General features: G+C 43.9%; 1 protein-coding gene across 1 annotated transcript; it reads left to right on the top strand.

Annotated features, from left to right (window-relative positions):
• Positions 1-1160: 1160 nt before the first annotated feature.
• On the top strand, positions 1161-17285 carry LOC125237956 (luciferin 4-monooxygenase-like). Its single transcript, XM_048145203.1, has 9 exons — positions 1161-1494; positions 1950-2157; positions 3163-3481; positions 4238-4409; positions 12291-12424; positions 12642-12798; positions 15372-15590; positions 16403-16576; positions 16986-17285. Exons 1-9 carry the CDS (start codon positions 1390-1392, stop codon positions 17097-17099), a joined length of 1602 nt encoding a protein of 533 aa, XP_048001160.1. The 5' UTR covers positions 1161-1389; the 3' UTR covers positions 17100-17285.
• The last annotated feature ends 1327 nt before the right edge of the window (positions 17286-18612 follow it).

Raw genomic sequence — 18612 nt, 5'->3', positions numbered from 1 at the left:
TTACCAAATCGAAGCTAGGACGGTGTACATACGGACAGACGGACAGAGCGAAACTATAAGGGTTCCTAGTCAACCTAGTTGACCCTAAATAATTACCCAATGTTAGCATTATTCGAATTAATCATGTATTCATGATGGCAAAAAATCCCATTTTGTAACCAGTTTGGAAGCGCTTTCCAACCATGGCTACGAATCGGTAATGATTTAGTCTCATTTTGTAACCAGCTACAACACGGGATTCTTTTTCCCGTTTCGAAGCCGGTTACCAAACGTGGTTACAAATCGGTAATGTGAAAGTCCCAATTTGGAGCCAGTTACGAATTGGAATTTTTTTCCCGTTTCGAAGCTGGTTACCAATTTTTAGTTACGAAACGGTACTAAATGCCAATATCTACAGTTTACCAAGGTAAAAACTAATATTTACCGAATCAACGTAGGTATAAGTCCAAAGAGAACAACATTTATTAACATTTTGCTTTTGCCAATTGGCAGCTAGGATTTTTTAAGAGATTTTGGCGAACTAGGTACCAGTGGCGTAACGTCGATACAACTCGATTTCCAACGGGTTCCCTTAGTAATATCTGCAGCATCTGTAGAAGTCCATACAAAACAAATCCCAAATACCCCTCCGGCTTTACCAACGAAAATCTTCACGCGTCGCCACTGCTAGGTACAGACGCGTAAAACTTATAACACCAATGTACCAGACTGTAATGATATTTCCGAACGAGAGTAAGTTAAATCGCGACGGCTTGCCGGAGCGATTTACAGACTCGAATTAGTAATATTCATACTCCCCGAGTTACACACAATGTTTTTCATCACACTCGCAATGTAAAAAATATGTAAATAGATGTAAAAAAGTTAAGTACGGTACAAGAAATTTCATTATTCCCTTGGGAGAACGATTTTTCTATAACTCACGCTCCGCCTGCGTGCAAAAGCACATTTAAAGTGCGGGTGTGATGAAAAATTCCATAACGCTCACTTAAGTATATTCAAGGTAAGGCAATTCAAACAAATAAAAGCGATTGCTTCAAAAAGCAATGAGTAAGTAAACACAGATGTGACGCACAATAGATTCATGTGCGTAATGCGATGCGGAAACGATCGCATTTGTCATGCTAGTTCAGTCAATGTCAGTAGGGGGGAGCGGGAGGACAGGTGAAACACGTGAAATATGCTGAATTGATGCTATTTAGACCGTGTCTTCCCTTTCTATCAGGTGTGATTAAGGCTAACCATCGAGTTTTTACAAAAGACGGACAGATAGACGCCCGAGTGATCGTAATAAGGCAATTGGTAGGGGTGTTGAATTTTTCCCTTTATTTCATCCCCTATTTTCGGGCTTTCCTTTTGAAATAGAAGAAAAGAGTGATATAATTAGCCATGCTCATACACGGTGAAGGAGAAATACTGTTGCCTGAGTATTTGCACTTTGGCAAATGGATTTTGGATCGACTGAGGGGAACAGACCCTGAGCGTGCGTGTTTGGTGAGTTTATGCTGAGCCCTGTGCTCTGATCATTTTATAACCTAGTGTAAATGTTTAAATAAGCTGTGTTTCCAGAAGGTAGAGTGGAGGGTGGAGGTATACCTCCGGGAGCTCGGCGTCCAAAGCTACTGCTCAAGACTCAAGACCGAGCAAAGTAGCGTACTCTTGTGGAGGCTAACACACATTTTGGGTTATCGCGCCAGTCAAGGAAGTGTTTCCTAAATTTTCCGCATGGTGCGCTGTGCAAGGAAGTTGCTAACTGTTCCATTAACCAGACACTTCGCAATTTCTGCAAAAAACTTATGAACTCCATGGACATAGAACAATTTGGGGTAGATCTGTATCGCAATTTTTTTTAAAACCCTTACTTATTCGGCTTGCCCTTATTATGCGTTAAATAACATAATATTTATTTTTATATGCAAAACTAGGATGATAAACTTTTTCGATTGCAGATTAGCTGCACTACAGGCTCCATAATGACATACAAGGAGGTATCCCAGTATGCGGTCAGGCTGGCAGTTGCTCTGACGCAGCGAGGTGTGGGGAGGGGGGACACGGTAGTGGTGGCAGGTGAACCCCCCCTCGTTTTCCTCCCCACGAGGCTCGCTGTGTTACTGACGGGCGCGACACTCACTCTTATAGAAACGGGGTGTGGCGAAGGTAGGATACGATAATGTTTATAAAATAAAATGATATAGGTACTGGACTAGTTTGGCTAGAGCCGGATTAAGAGGGCTTTCGTGTTAAAAATAGTGAAATCGCAACCGAGCGCTCGATCATACCGTGTGTGGTATCAAATTAAAGGGCTTTGCGAGTAGTTTATAAATATATATCACATTATAGGACTTTTTCTACTTGGTCTAACAAAATATGAGAAAATGTCCAAAAGTGGTAATAATTGTACCGGTGAAGGCTCGTTTTCAAAAAATTGGCAAAAATCAATAATAGCAATTTATAATCACTAAGGCATAACAGCAATTTAAGTAAACGTTGCAGATTAATTTAGTACAAAACTTACTTCGATGTGATGTAGATTTTCAAAGAAATTGTCACTTAATTTTAGGTAATTTCTGAAAAAAATTTAATTCGCCTTAGGCTAGTTTACTCTTTTTCAAAAACTTAAAATAAAAATCTAGTCTGAAATGATTGTGGTACAGGATATACGAATTATAAATTTACCCGTTTTAATATTCAAAATTGTCCAAATTTTACAAATAAGATCGACTGATTCAGCTCTATACGTGCGTTTTTCTAAACGTGCATTAGAGAAAAATTCATAATTAATTTAGTGAGTTAGTTTTCAAAAATCCAGTCTTATAAAAATCAAGATAATAAGATGCTCTAACTGGAACTTGAATTAAATAAATCTATTGGATAACGGAAAGTGTAGTATTTCACCGACTAAAACTATCAATTTTACATTCTTTTGACGTTTTATTTGAAAGCAGCCTTCGCAACAGTATTATCTATCCCTATATATCCCTAGTCCGTGGTAAATAGTTCACACAATAGGAGCTTACCCAAGACGACCATCGTATCATCATCAAGAAAGAAAAATGTGTAGGAAAGTCAGGATGCTGTTTCCATAAATTTAAAAAATTAAGGCCTGTATTGACGTGGACACGTAAGACCAATTATATGTAACTACACATGATTAATTTTCAGCAACCTTCAAACACAAGCTAAACTTAACAAGACCATCATATATAATCTGCACTCAACGAATCTTGAATATCTACGGCGCCGTTCTAAAGCGTTCGGATTTCATCAAAACCTTCATTTGTTTTGACGACGTTGAGGGCATTGAGTCCGTGGATACCCTGGTATCCAGTGAAGACGTGGATGTGGACCAGTTCGAGCCTTCGGCCGTGGAGCAGACGGACGTGGCTATGGTTTCCTTCTCGTCAGGAACTACGGGAATGTCTAAAGGCGTGCTTCTGACACACCTTAATCTTATTACGAGAACCCAAGCGAGTACACAGTGGTGAGTGAACGAAGGCTTTCTTCAATATAAACATATTCATCCGCATTTGCCGCTTATCCCTAACACTTGTTGTTGGTGTACTATTTTTCGTTCTCGTCTGGCTTGTTTTTCACGAAATTATTCGATTTATATCACCTTGCACCTTCTATCCACTTTTTTCATAGGTATAGTAATTTTGAAGAATTTAATGATGTTTTTTTAACCCCCGACGCAAAAACGACGGGGTGTTATAAGTTTGACGTGTCTGTCTGTGTGTGTCTGTCTGTCTGTCTGTGTGTGTGTCTGTCTGTGGCATCGTAGCTCCCGAACGGATGAACCGATTTGGATTTATTTTGTTTTCGTCTGAAAGCTGAGTAAGTCGGGAGTGTTCTTAGCCATGTTTCATGAAAATCGGTCTACTATGACGCGATCAGGGGTTTTTAAATTTTAAATTTTGTGGTTAGGTCATGCAACTGCTTTATCTTTCTTCTGATCACTTTATTCACGTATGAATAATCTTAATCATCTGACATGGTCGGCTCCACCCTATTACTATCATGTTAGTTGCTTTTTAACTAACACTGAGACTTTAGAGCGTGCCGTGGAGGCAGGAGTGACCAGCGGGTCTATTATTCCCAGCGGGAAATAATAGAAACAAAGGCATTTGGCGAACCTACTCGCATCATCTCAGATGATTCAGACTAAGTATACCAGCCTCAGATACCAGCTAGTCAACCACTCCTTTAGCAACTTTGTAATATCATAAAAATATTTCAGGTACTTTGACTACAATTCTTCTCACTCCGAACCCTTGCGAGTCGGTTACGCTGCGGAGCCGGATTGTACCTCGTTTTATGACGTCAAGATGATGCTCACGTTGATATGCTCCGGACAAACGGTTGTGTACTCGGATACCGATGTGGACTTGAAGTATGTTAATGAATTTCGGGTTCGTTTCAAGTGTTTACTTACATATTTTCACAACTATACGTAACTAGCTTCTGCCCGCGGCTTCGCTCGCGTTAAATTCGAAAATTGCGCAATCCTCCATACAAATTTCCATCTCCCATTTTAGGGAATTAGGGTATTAGTAAGAGACAAAAAGTAGCCTATGACTAGGGCTGCCATCTCGAATTTCGCCAAACCCGGACAAAAATTCAGAAAAACCCGGACATTTCGCGTAAATCGCATTTTTTCCCCGGACAAATCCGAAAATAATATTTTTAAAGAACAAGACCTGTAATTTTCATCCATTTATTCTTTTAATTTCACACAATGTGTAATTTGCAATAAACATTAATAAAAACAAAACAATTTTTCTTACAAAAAAATAAAATTTGTCTCTTTTAGGGTTTTTACGTACCACACTCCTTTACCTCTGAAGTTTACCAACGTCATATTAAAATTTAACGAAACATTGGCTTTATGTTCAATATTACAGGAAAAATAAAATCGTGTCTGTATCTTTGGAAACTTTTAATTGACAAAAATCTTTTGTGATTTTAACTTTCAATTTTACCACCCTTGCTGACTATATCGTATTTCAAAATTATACAAGATTTTACGTGAAATGTTATCTTTCAAATAAAGTAAATACTGACGAAATCGGTTACCATTATAAAGAAATTATCTCTAAAAAACCATCATACTATACAGGGTGGCTAGCCGAATGGCACAATCGCTCACGAAACGCTCACGAAACGAAGCGCTAGTAGATATCTATCTCTATCGCGCTTGCGTATTGGCGCGACAGAGCCAGCGGCGTATCGCTTTCGTTTGGCGTCGGAGAAATTCCATTCGGCTACGGGGCCAGGTCGCTCAAATTAGTTAGCGAATTCACTGAGAGATGGCGCTATACACAATAATGCTCATTAATTTAATACCTACTCGTACACTTCTAACTAGTCAAGCCATAGAGTTATATGAGATGAGATTTTTTTAACCATTGAAAGTTTGTACGGATACGGAACCCTCGGTGGGCGAGTCCGATTCGCACTCGGCCGGTTTTTTATTACGTAAACAGATATTAGTTAATCAGTTAACTATATTTTTTTTAAGTATTTATACTTAAATTCAATGAGGTGCTTCCTTACATGAAAAGTGTCCGGGACACTTCTTGATACCCCGCCCGGACGGACCCCGGATGGCCTCCAAACTAGGACAAATCCGGGGAAACCCGGACGGATGGCAGCCCTACCTATGACGCTCTCCATCCCTTTAACTATCTCCACTTAAAAATCACGTCAATTCGGCGCTCCGTTTTGCCGTGAAAGACGGACAAACAAACAGACATACCTTACACACACTATTATTTATAATATTAGTATGGATATTACAGGGCGGAGGCGGGTCCATGTGCAAGTGATAATTTGCGACCGGTCGCTTCTTGCGGTGGGTCTGTCTCTATGTCAGCTACCTGTCCGGTAGCTGGCATGGTGGATGGTCTCGGGAGTAGCACAGGTTGCAGAGATCCCCGAGGCAAAACTGGTTGTGCTCCTTCCCGAGGTTACTGCCTGTTAACTGCCTGGTTCTACCGTAGAAACAGGTAAGAACGGAAACAACCAGTTGAACCATCGTAGGGCGAGTTTTGCAAGGGAGCGGACACAAGGACCGGAAGTAGGTGTTGTCATCCGGATGACTGCATCTCCAACTGGGCCAAGTGAGTGAACCATTGTAAAACACCCTTAGTGTAATCCCAACCTATCCATATCCCTCAGATGGGTCGCAATGTTTGCCAGCATGGCGACATCGCTATAGGCTTGACTTCTTCATGAGGACGAGTCTGTAGGGGTGGGGTGATGATGGCAAACAACGATCCATATCCCGTATAATCAGCCGTAGGCGATGACGTGGCATGTCGCAGCGGGCTTCCCATCCACAAAGAAGGATGGGAGGCGGTAGAATGCCACCCGCGTGTTTGTGCCGTGCGCGGGGACCCGTACGGGTGGAGAAGGAGATCCTGGGAGTCTAGGCGAAGCAGGGGTCTGCGGTCGTTATCCCTGTTAGGCGAAGCTCCTTTGGCTCCATATTCATCTCACACGGGCGGTCTTAGTCTAGCCAGCTAGGATCAATCGGCTGCCGTGTCCAGTCAGATGGCCACAAGGTTAGTTCTCTGGGGTGTAGGGGTCTGTAATCGGCGGAGCACGATTCACTGCGTCGGCTGAGGAGCTGACCAGGGTTTTGGCACCGTGCGGATTCACAGACAACGCATCCTGGATTACTATAGCAGACTTGGTAGCCCTAATGCTTCAATGCATTCCAAATGTGTGGCTCCGTGGTGGGTGGGGAGCCAGTTTGCTGAAATTTTTCAATGTTTGTATGGATACTAATGTACCTATAACGACGGGGGAGGGGACGCCGTACCCGTACGGGATGAGGCGAAGGCGCATAGCGCAAAGGTTGCTGCACCAGCGAATAGTGGGGCTGTCTGTGACAGATCCATGAGCGTTGGCAGCGGCAACACGTGGACGTCCGCAAGGACGGGGGCGAAGCGTAGGGGCCACGGCGGAGCTGGCCATCCCAACAGCACCAACCCGTCTCTTCCCTTAGGGTTGAAGAGTGGGGGCGCAAAGCAAGCACCCCTCGGGGAGCCGACTAGCGCTGGTGCTGGGGGGATTGGCCGCGGAGCAACGGCCAACTGCGGGAGGGACGCACCGCTTCCAAATTCTGGTAGGGCGGCTCCGGGCGCCATAGACGACGCTACTGCACCCCAGGGTGCGGATGCGCAGTCGGGTGGAGGAGTAGCCCCAACCAGGAGGCAGAAGAGGCGTGCGAAGGCGCGGGAGAATAGGGACGCGCAAGTGGGGGCCGGACCCTCCACTAGTGGGGCGGGGAGGCAGCCTAACAAGAGGTCACTGGGGGCCAGTGGCGACTCTTCTCTGCTCGCTGGCGACCACAAGCGAACGAGGGTGGGGGGACGTTTGCTGAGGTAGCGGCGAGCGAGAAGATGGCTATCGTCCCAGTGGCCTTTCCTGGGGAAAAGGTGATGTTGGAGCATAGGTCGGCCATAGTGAGCGTCCTGCTCGTAGCTTTGGACGAGGCGGCCGATCCTATGCCCGACATCACACTAGGTGCTGTCACGGGGGTGCGCTTCACATCACCTGCGGAGGAAGCGACGCAGTGGGATGGCTCCGCTCGGTGATCGGAAGAGGAGAGATCGGCGGGCGGCGCCTGAAAGTCGTGGCTGCTAAAGATCTGCCGAAGCCGGTCAAGATGGCCTGGCGTACGGCGATCGATGGCAGCCAGGACGTGTCGCTGGCTCTGCGGGTGATGCAGAGGCGCAACCCTAAACTCCGCACCGACGAGTGGAAGGTGGTCGACACCGTGATGTCGGAGCTGAACACCAGGCGCATCGTTCTGATGGACCAGGTGTCAGCTGACGTCATCAGGGAGGCCGGCTACGTTCTTCACTCGGGGCTCGACACCAGCCACTTCAAGCTCCTGGAGACGGGGAAGGAGCGTGAGCATGAAGAGGCTGGGGTGGAGCCCGGCGCGGACGGGGGGAGGGGGACTCGGTGGCCGACGAGGCTGCGGGCGCCGCGGGGGCGGCGACGGGGAGGCCCCGGAGCGGGACGCGCCGCCTGGCGCTCCTGCGGAGGTGGCTCGGGACCGGTCAGAGGCGGGGGAAGTGGTGCTAGTCGGGGAGAGTTTCGCCGGGCTGCGCTGGACCCGAGAGTCGTCACCGATCCTATCGGTGGCGGGCTCGGAGGACCTGCGCGGTCTGGAGGAACTCTACCTGGAGGGCACCACTTCGCCCATGTCCTGCGACAACACGGTCCAGGAGGCGGCCGCTGATCTCAGCACCGCCAAACACTAACCGCCGTAATGGAGGGGCTAAGGTGTGTACAAATAAACTTACAACACAATAAGGCCGCCACTGCCCTTCTGGCTAGGCAGCTAAAAAGCGACAAGTTCGACATTGCTCTTATTCAAGAACCATATATTTACAAGGGAGAGATAAGAGGCTTAAATGGTACTGGCGGGACGATACTGTATATCTACCCCGAGAGTAATATGAGGACATGTATTTATGTTAAAACCGGCATTGATGCTATGCTTCTAAATGCTTTCTGTTCCAGGGATCTGACCACGGTCAAGATCCTGAATAAAGGGGGGTAAGGCACTAGTCATCTCATCAGCCTACCTTCCCTACGAGGCGGCGGATCCCATCACCACACAACTGCGGGATCTTGCTGACTACGGCAGCCGGGCGAACACTGACCTGATCATCGGCTGCGATGCGAACGCACACCACGTCATCTGGGGAAGCTCGGATGTCAACAGAAGAGGAGAGAAGGTACTGGAATTCCTGGTAAGCTCTTCACTACAACTCTTAAATAAAGGCAATGAGCCGACATTCGTCAATGCTAGGCGAGGTGAGGTCATTGATATAACGCTAGCGTCCAACAACGCAAGTAATAAAGTTAGTTCATGGCATGTCTCTGGGGAGATTTCTTTATCGGACCATAGATATATATGCTTTAGGTATACCACTAAAATCAAAGTAGAAGTTATACTAAAACGGAATCCCAGGAATACCAACTGGTTATCGTTCAAGGATGACCTTAAGGCGGACCTGGGAAACCCCAATGGTAAGCTAAACTCTATTATTGACATAGAACTTGAAGCTGACAAAATAGGGCAAGCCGTCCATACGGCTTGGACAAATAACTGCCCGGAAAAGAAAATCCTGGCGAAGAAGGTACCCTGGTGGAATCCGGAGATAGCAAAACTCAGGAAAGAAACTAGGGCTGTCTTCAACGATGCCAAAAGAAGTAATGATTTTGAGCTCTACGCGCGAAAACTCACAGAGTATAGCAAGGCAGTGAGGAAAGCGAAAAGGAAAGCGTGGAAAAACCACTGCGATCAAATCGGTTCCATTCCGGAAGGCATGAGACTCACGAAGGCACTAGCCACAACGAAGTCAGTCCCACTCACCTCTATTAGAAGGAGTGATGGTGGAATGACTGAAACGGGGCTAGAGACCCTCAAGGTGATGTGTGCCACACATTTTCCAGGCTCGATAATAAATCAGAGTGTACCAGACGATGAACCAATTAGTGTTACGGAACAGTGCACTCGCACGACCAGGCATAATTGGGACACGTCGAAAAAGGTAGTAGACCACAACAAAATACAATGGGCATTATCGACATTTCAGCCATATAAAGCCCCGGGGCCAGATGGAATCTACCCCATACTACTACGAGAAGGCGCTAACGTACTTATACCCCACTTGAGTAGACTGTACAAAGCGTGTATTGCCTTCGGACATGTACCACGTGCATGGAGGTTAGTAAAGGTAACATACTTGCCCAAACCAGGCAAAGAGGATTACACAGAAGCCAAATCATATAGGCCCATAAGTCTATCATCATTTCTCCTTAAAACTTTTGGAGAAACTGGTGGACAGACACATCAGGGATGGTCCGCTCAAGAGACATCCACTACACCGCTTGCAATGTGCATACCAGCCGGGCAAGTCCACGGAGACAGCACTACACCTGGTGACAACTAGAGCGGAGCAGGCCATAGAAAACAAAGAACTATGTCTTGCTGCATTTCTGGATGTCGAAGGTGCCTTTGATCGCACCACATATGGTGCAATCAATAATGCTGCACTCAAACATGGCATAGAACCTACCATCTGCCGCTGGATAGGTAATATGTTGAACAGCCGGCTAATTAAGTCCTCCCTCATGGGGGAAGAATTACTAGCCACAGCAACAAAAGGTTGTCCACAAGGTGGGGTTCTCTCTCCGACTCTATGGAGCCTGGTAGTGAACTCACTTTTGGAAGAACTAAATAAGGGCCCAGTATATACAGTGGGTTATGCAGATGATTTAGTGATACTCATAAACGGGAAATTCCCGGGAACGGTGTCAGAAATCATGAATACAGCACTGAGGCAAGTGGAGAGGTGGTGTAACCACCAACAACTCTCCATCAATCCAGGCAAAACAGTGGTAGTACCGTTTACCAGGAAAAGGGCCCTTAATGGCATGGAGCAACTAAGGCTCTATGGAAGGGTACTTGAACTTTCCAATGAAGTGAAATATCTAGGGGTAACACTAGACAAAGAACTGAACTGGAAAAGACACGTCGAACTGACCACAGCCAAGGCACTTAGAGTGTTTGGAATGTGTAGGTCAGCTTACGGCAAAACATGGGGTTTAAACCCAAAGGTACTAAGGTGGATCTACACCATGATGGTGAGACCTATAATCCTGTACGGAAGCCTGGCCTGGTGGCCAAGGACATTACTGAGCACATGCAAGGATGTCCTCATGAAGGTACAAAGGACAGCATGCATGGCTATAACGGGTGCGTTCAGAACGACGCCAACAGCAGCATTGGAGGTACTATTGGATCTCCCGCCGCTACATCTAGTGATACAGTCTGAGGCACTGAAATCGCTACACCGGCTGGCTTTAACAGGCCTCTGGAGCGATAGCATGCCGAAGACTAAACACACAAGCATGGAATACAACAATTCTATGGGAAGGCTGATGAGTATGGGCTGCGACAAAATGCAACCGAAATTCATCTTCCACAAAAACTTCAAAACCAAAGTCCATACTAGAGCCGAATGGAAGGAGGGTCTGGAGACACCCACCCCTGATGACAACACCATCATCTGGTATACAGACGGGTCCAAGATGGCATCTGGTACGGGCGCAGGCATTTATGCAAATGACTACAGTGGTAGTATCAGCATGGGCAATTATGCCACGGTCTTCCAAGCCGAGACATATGCAATAATTGCCTGTGTACATGAGAATATAGTTAGACAAATCCAAGGTAAGACTATCTATATACTCAGCGACAGTCAAGCGGCACTCAAAGCCTTCACATCGCCCAGAGTTACCTCTAGACTGGTATTAAACGGCATCCAAGCTCTTAACAAGCTTGGAAGGCAAAACAAGGTGCAACTGGTATGGATACCGGGGCACGAAGGCTTCATTGGCAATGAAAACGCTGATGAACTTGCCAAGGCCGGATCTGAAGACAACTTCATAGGTCCGGAACCTTATGTGGGCCTTTCACAAGGAACCATCAGAATGGCTATGAAAGACCAAACAAAGGCTAGTCACCAAAAAGAGTGGGATGCCCTGGTTGGTCTGAAGCATTCAAAGCTCTTTATGCAGAGGGTAGACTCTGGATGGAGCAAAAAGCTAGGGAAGCTAGGCAAAAGACAACTCCAAATTATAACGGGGGTGTTCACAGGCCATTACGGGGTCAAAGGAATTTTGGCCAAGATGGGACACGCCGACAACACTGATTGTCGCATGTGTGGCGAAGAGGAAGAGACCGTCAGACATTTAATGTGTGAATGTCACGCCCTCGCCAGACAAAGAATGAAGAACTTTGGAGCAGGCTACCTGGCACCGAAGGACTTCAGAGAGCTACCCATGAGCCTCATCATCCGATACGTGGAGATGGTCGAGAAGCTCCTGAATAGCTGAAGGATCTTAGGATCGTAGGGGGTAATTGCACAAAAGATCCCGATGGGTCGAAGTGTATCCGTAAGGGCCCCCGCAGATTTAAGATAAGATAAGATAAGATGGATATTACAAGAAAAAGGGGTAGAAAATAGAATAAATTCGTTACAAATTGCTAAGCAATAAATACACATTTCGTTCGTCGTGATTTTCGAGCCATCTAGTGTCAAGCAACGGCAATGATAAATCCGCTACTTGACGCTAGATGTCGACTAAGAATATGAGAAGTATTATAGTTGCTACTCGTAGCTATCAAGAGGTGTAGCCGTCTATTATTATCAGTCTATGGTACTTTAAAACGACGGTACGAGGAACTTTTAAATTTCCAGGTGCATATGATGCCTACCGTGCCTGCGATTGCAGAAATGCTGATTAATTCTGAGGACGATTTGAGCTCGCTCAAGTTTGTGTGTATCGCTGGCTCAACGCTTAATCGCCGGACCGCAAAACTGTTGCAAGAAAGGTAAAAGTGAAAAGAGAGAACGTTCTAGATCTAGCCATTGTTAAACATTTCGCCCATAGCACCACGTGGCACCACAAATACATATATTTCGTAAGTAGGAGCTCCTAATGCTAAATCGTTATTTTCGTGTAAAACGGATTTTTTGTATAAACACCTATATTTAGTATGTATACCTACATTGGTAATAGATATTTAAAATCATAAATTGTATTTTCAGATGCCCCGACATCAAACTAGTACTTTTATATGGCACTACAGAATCTGGCTCAATAGCCACAACACAGAATAAGGCGTTTGACTACGATGTGGTGAACGAAGACCCGAGAGCAGAGGGTTATTGCGTTGGCTACGCTGTTCCAGGGGTTACGGTCAAGGTATCAGCCATGTGTCATGTTTTGTGGTCATGTCATGTCATGTTTTTGTCTTTTGTCACGTCATGCGACACTTTCGAACTTATTTGTTAGCGTGTGACAGATAAGATGGCAAATGACAGACAATCGTCCATATAACCCTACTGACTTTGAAGTAGCCTTAAGTGCGTTTTCACATTATCCGATCCGATATCGGATGTAGGACCGATATCCCATACGAGTACATTACAGACGCCATCTTGGATTTTTGACGTGATAACGTCTAATAACTCGTTACTACGGGCAGCATGCACGAAAAAGATGACGTCATTGTCCCGTTTCCCAATATAGCTTAAGCGCCATCTATTTGCGCGCGTAGGAACTAAGCGGCTGATCGATGCGCTCGGTATGGTTGTAGCGTGTGGCCTGAGTAAAGCACCACAGCTGCGACAGATGGCGCGCCCGTGTTTATTATTTTTGAGTGTTTGTAATTTAAAAACATGAAAGATTGCATTAAAATAAGCATCTTTTATAGAATGAAGTTGTTTGAAAAACCTACTTATTTAGGAGTTACAGCAGTACGAAGTTGCGAATTTTCCCATAGTATTTACTAAGGCGCCAGAGACTTAATAAATTTACGATGATTTTTTTTACCAATATAACCTATGTTAATATTGATAAATCATATAGAACACGTTTAAAAATAAGGATGTTTTGTTATATAAACTTTTTCTTCTCCATTAATATTTACTGAGATATTAGGGTTCTAAGATTAGTAAATGGCACTAGCACTTTAATAAAATTAACGCGTGTCTCGCAAACGGTCTAGGATACAAAATGACGACTTTTATATAGGTATAGGTTAGGTTCGTTAGGTATCTTCAAACGGCCGAAGGCTCCTATTCTGTGCAGTTTCTGTAATAAGCGGGGCTCCGTCGATATCGCTTTCTATCTCTGGCGCCTTAGTAATGCTACGGGAAAATTTTGCAACTTTGCACCACTCTAACTCCTAAATTAGTAGGTTTTAAAAAAAACTTTAATTTATAAAAGATGCTTATTTTAATGCATTCTTTCTAATAAGAACAAAACACTATGCTAGAAAGAGTGCAGAGGAAGTTCTGTAGGCACATTTACAAACGACTGTACGGATATTACCCATATACATAGCTGGGCATTAACTCGTTAATCCGTTAATCGTTAATTAACGAAGTTAACATTTTGGTTAACGGATTAACTTGTAAGTTAATTTTAAAAAATGTTAACGGACTCGTTAACTTCCGTTAAATTTCTTCTAGTCCGTTAATCGTTAATCCAGTTCCGCTCGTGCCGAGTAAAACTTGCTCTGACCGCTACCGTAAAAGGCCGGAGTACTGCGAAACCTAGGATTTTCCCGTAAAGTCAGTCTAGTCTCAATTGGTGCCTTTTCCCTTTTGGATCACTTGTTGGAGACCTGCTAAAGTTTATTAGTCCTACTGCACACTACAGTAAATTTTTTTTTATCAGGATTAACTGATTATGGATTAACTTTAACTTCCGTTAAATTTGTTGAAATGTATCGCTTTAACGATTAACGAAGTTAACTTTTATAGTAACGGATTAGCGATTATCGAAGTTAACTATTTGATTAACGGTGCCCAGCTATGCCCATATATGTATCCATCTCTATTCGTAACAGGAATGGTTGGTCTTCAAACTCTAGAAACCAGACGGAAACTGCTGCATATTATGCATTACCGCCAACTGTTTCACCATAGAGTAGATGACGCATCCGTGCTTGAGAGAATGGGGCTGCAAGTGCCAAGAGCGAATGTGGTGGTTGGCATGCCGGGCGCGGTGCCGGCGCGGCGGCGGCGGCGCCTGTTCGCGGCGGCCGGCGCACCGCTCGAGCCCGAGCTGCTCTTAACCGCATCATGTTGGAGACAGACGATATTGACATATTTGCTGATAGTGTTGGTGTGTTTTACAGAAAACTCTTAAGGTTCATAGACTCTACACTCCTTAGGTGATTAATGTAATAACCATAGTTTAACTTTTAAGTGTGTTTGCTTTTATTTATGTCAATTTAACATGTACATAATTATATTACCACATAAGTGCTTTGGTGAAATACTGTTAACTTTTGTGTATTTTTAATAAATAAATAAATAAATAAAAAAACGTGAAAAAAGTCCCAGAATCGGGCCCCTTATATTATACTCTGACCGCCCCTGTCTATACTATACTACTGTAATGTTTGACGTTATCACGTTAAACTAATACCGTCCGTAAACCGACTTTACAGATAACCAATTTTTTCTATTGAAATCCTTCCGACATCCGATATCGGATCGGATAATGTGAAAACGGACTAAGACAGTCCGCTTCGTGTAAACATTTGATCCTCAATGTAAAACTTATCAACAAAATTTGCTAGATATCTATTGTATTGTATGATTATCTCGTATAATCGAGGGTTTACTGGTGAAACCCGATAAGTTGAGCAAACTGGTTTTTGAAATTCAAACTATGTGCAATTTCCACAATGTTGTTATTTTAAGGACAAATTATCTCGACTTATCGGGTTTCACCAGTAAACCCTCGAATTATATCTATTTTAGATCGTAGATGTGGAAACACGAGAGATCCTTGGTCCAAACCAACGTGGAGAGTTGTGCGTTCGCGGTCCACGTCTCATGAAGGGCTACCTGGGGGCTACCGAGCCCTACCTAGACCAGCAGGAATACTACCTGACAGGCGATCTCGGCTACTTCGATGACCAAAAACGCATATATTTGGTGAACCGGCTGAAAGATGTGATTAATTACATGGGAGAAAAGGTATATTTAAACTTATATTTTACTTGGAAACAGAATCTTAACACCACTCACAAATTCTGGACCCAAATCCTGAAAATGCCCTTTAACGCTAGAAACTATAATTAAATCGAAAGGAAGAAACGTCACTAGGCTCGCCGAGTCACCTAGCACAGAATGGCGCGACAATTACCTCGCCTCGCCCTAATTGATTCTGTAATTTATTTCGCTGCGCTGTAGATAAATGATATTGCGCCCATAGTGTGCTAGGCATACGAATCGCTAGAACTTTTCTGGCACTCCTACTTTTTCTGCCGGACTTAAGTATTTTCGGCATTTTTGACGCCCTGCACAATAAAGGGTTGAGTAACGCAATACGAGAAAGTCCTAGCAAGCATAGCATGGTCGCGCGATAAATGATAAAACATCAAGTCGCCCCTATCGCACTATTTGCTAGTGCGATAGGGACGCTCAGATGTTTTATTAGGCTTGTGTAGGACATGTACTAGCGCGCGAAAACGGCCGATCAGCTCTCGGCTAGTACGAGCGAACGTTACTGTACGCCGTATTGCACAATTTATCTCTCGCTCTTTCGGTCAAAATGTCTACTGTCCTAAATGTACTAAAAGAACGAACTAGTACACTTCGGAGATCGTACTAGTTGGGAGCGATCTTTTCAGTGAACGAGCAGGCACAACTCTATGTTTTATCATTTATCCTGCGACCATGTTTATACGCCTAAAATGGTTATTAAATCAAATGTGCTGCGACTATGCCTGATTTTACTTCATCGCGAACTATCTATTTAATATCATATCTTTATTATAACTTGCAAGATTTCCCCCGGAGACGTGGAAGCCGTGTTGCAGCAGCACCCAGCAGTACAAGAGGCTGCAGTGGTGGGGAAACCAACCGAAGTGGAGGGGGAGGAGCTACCCACCGCCTTCGTGGTGATACGATCCGGCGCCACCGCTACTGAGACCGAGCTGGTCGACTATGTTGCCAGCCAGGTAGAGATTTTATAATATAGAATGCTCTACGGAGCGCTATTGATTTTTTTTTTTCAATATGTAATCGAACAGAGTTGAGCCCATTTCATACACGCATTTAATATTCACTTCTTCTGCTTCTTTTATTGTTAACTTGAAATCGCATTATTTTGTTGTACTTATTTTGATTTTTATTTGTCTCAAGGGGCAATAATTTTTCCGTGACATAAAAATTCCCTCTCCCTGCCTACCCGCAGCAGCGGAACTCTACCGGCCAAGCCAATGTGACAATTGTTGACGATGCCTGGCGATTTTGCTGGCGATCCAAACTCTGTCAACTGTCAGCTCTCGTGCCACTACAGAAGAGCGATAGCCGTAAACGATTGTTACATTGGCCATTTGCATTGAAAAGTAATATCGTTGTCTGCAGGTAACCAAATACATGCAGCTTCGTGGCGGCGTAAGGTTTGTCCCAGAGCTTCCCAGGAGCGTTATGCAGAAGGTCCTACGCAGGCGTCTCAAGGAGATGCTGGCACATGAGTGAGCGGGACAAGACGTGCGACGCTGTCTCACTCAAACACACGCATGACAAGTACATGAAACCATAAGAAGTACATATTTCTGATGACAATGAATTATCGTGTTTTGATCTTGACAGCCCTAATTTAGCAAATATACAGAGATATTACTCGTTTTATTAACCCCCGACGCAAAAACGACGGGGTGTTATAAGTTTCCCATATAACCATAATCGGTCGCCGTTCCTACGCAAATCCTCCTATTTTGTGTACACACAGGTCTTCGGGTCTCAATGCTTAGTCGCAGTACGGTCGACGTTTAGTCGCGGCGACCCAAATGGGGACGATTGGTAACAGGCACAAATGGTCACAGAAGTGACAGAAGTGTGCACTACGCGTGCACACATTGTTACCGTTTGGCGACTACTTTCCCAAAATCATTCGTTCATTTCATTCTTTTCAAATGGCGACTGTCAGAGACGTTAAAGTAAAAAAGAAATAAAATCATTTGACATTAAAATGTAATGGCGTAAGAATTTGTTAAAGATATCTAAATATTGTTTGCATTTGTAATATAATGTGGGCTAATTACCATGGCCAATTAAATTGCTCGAGTGATTTCATAAAATAAGTCTAAATTTATCAACGCGCCATCAATTTACCTCAGTTTAACCAGTAATAATATTATTGACTGCTCGGTGTTTGCGTGTTATGTATATTGATTGGTGAGGTTTTAGTGCTCCGGTGCATATACTATACTGAAATAATAAAAATAATGCCTAGAAAACCAATAAAGTTGTTAAAATATGGATTAAGACGGTAATATTCCATGTAAAAAACAGTCGCCAAACGGTCACCAAACGGTCGACAAACGGTCGCAAAATGGTCGCAGCGTACACGCGTGACCGAAAGCAGTGAATATTTATTACAAATTCAAAATGGCTTCTTGTATTATTTTTTTCCAGGTATCCTCAAACTTTATAAACAATTAAATATGCCGTCGTACTCAGTTGCCCTCACTAAAGAAGATTAAAAAAAAATGTAACGTGCGTACCGAGCTGCTGGGTTGTAAAGGATCGGGGATCATATTATTATGGTCTTCTATAGAGCAACTAGTATTTTGCGGCATTTCACAACTGACACTTGTTGAAGTAGTCTTCATTAATATTACTATCAACATTCATTTCAGCGATCTGTACTTCTTTTGTCAAGATTTTTGTATAGATAAGTGTCTACAAATTTGTAATGTTAAAGAGACATAAATAAAACGTAGTAGAGTAAATAATGTGTTTTTTTTGTAACCCAAACAAAATACTTGTAGATACGAGTGCGGAAATTTTTATCAATAAGAATTAAAAATTATATATTTAATACATTAAGTAACTATAAAGTGCTTATCTATTTGTATTATCATTCTGCACTTTTCTTAACTTTCCCACATTTCTATAAAATGTCAAAGAATGCTTAAATGGTCGTCGTCGTTTATTATTATTTAATTCGCTCATATTTAAATGATTCAAAGCAACCAGTCCACAACTT

The sequence above is a fragment of the Leguminivora glycinivorella genome, chromosome 22 (assembly GCF_023078275.1).
Source record: "Leguminivora glycinivorella isolate SPB_JAAS2020 chromosome 22, LegGlyc_1.1, whole genome shotgun sequence".
Lineage (NCBI taxonomy): Eukaryota > Metazoa > Arthropoda > Insecta > Lepidoptera > Tortricidae > Leguminivora > Leguminivora glycinivorella.
This window is presented reverse-complemented; position numbering and strand designations above follow the sequence as displayed.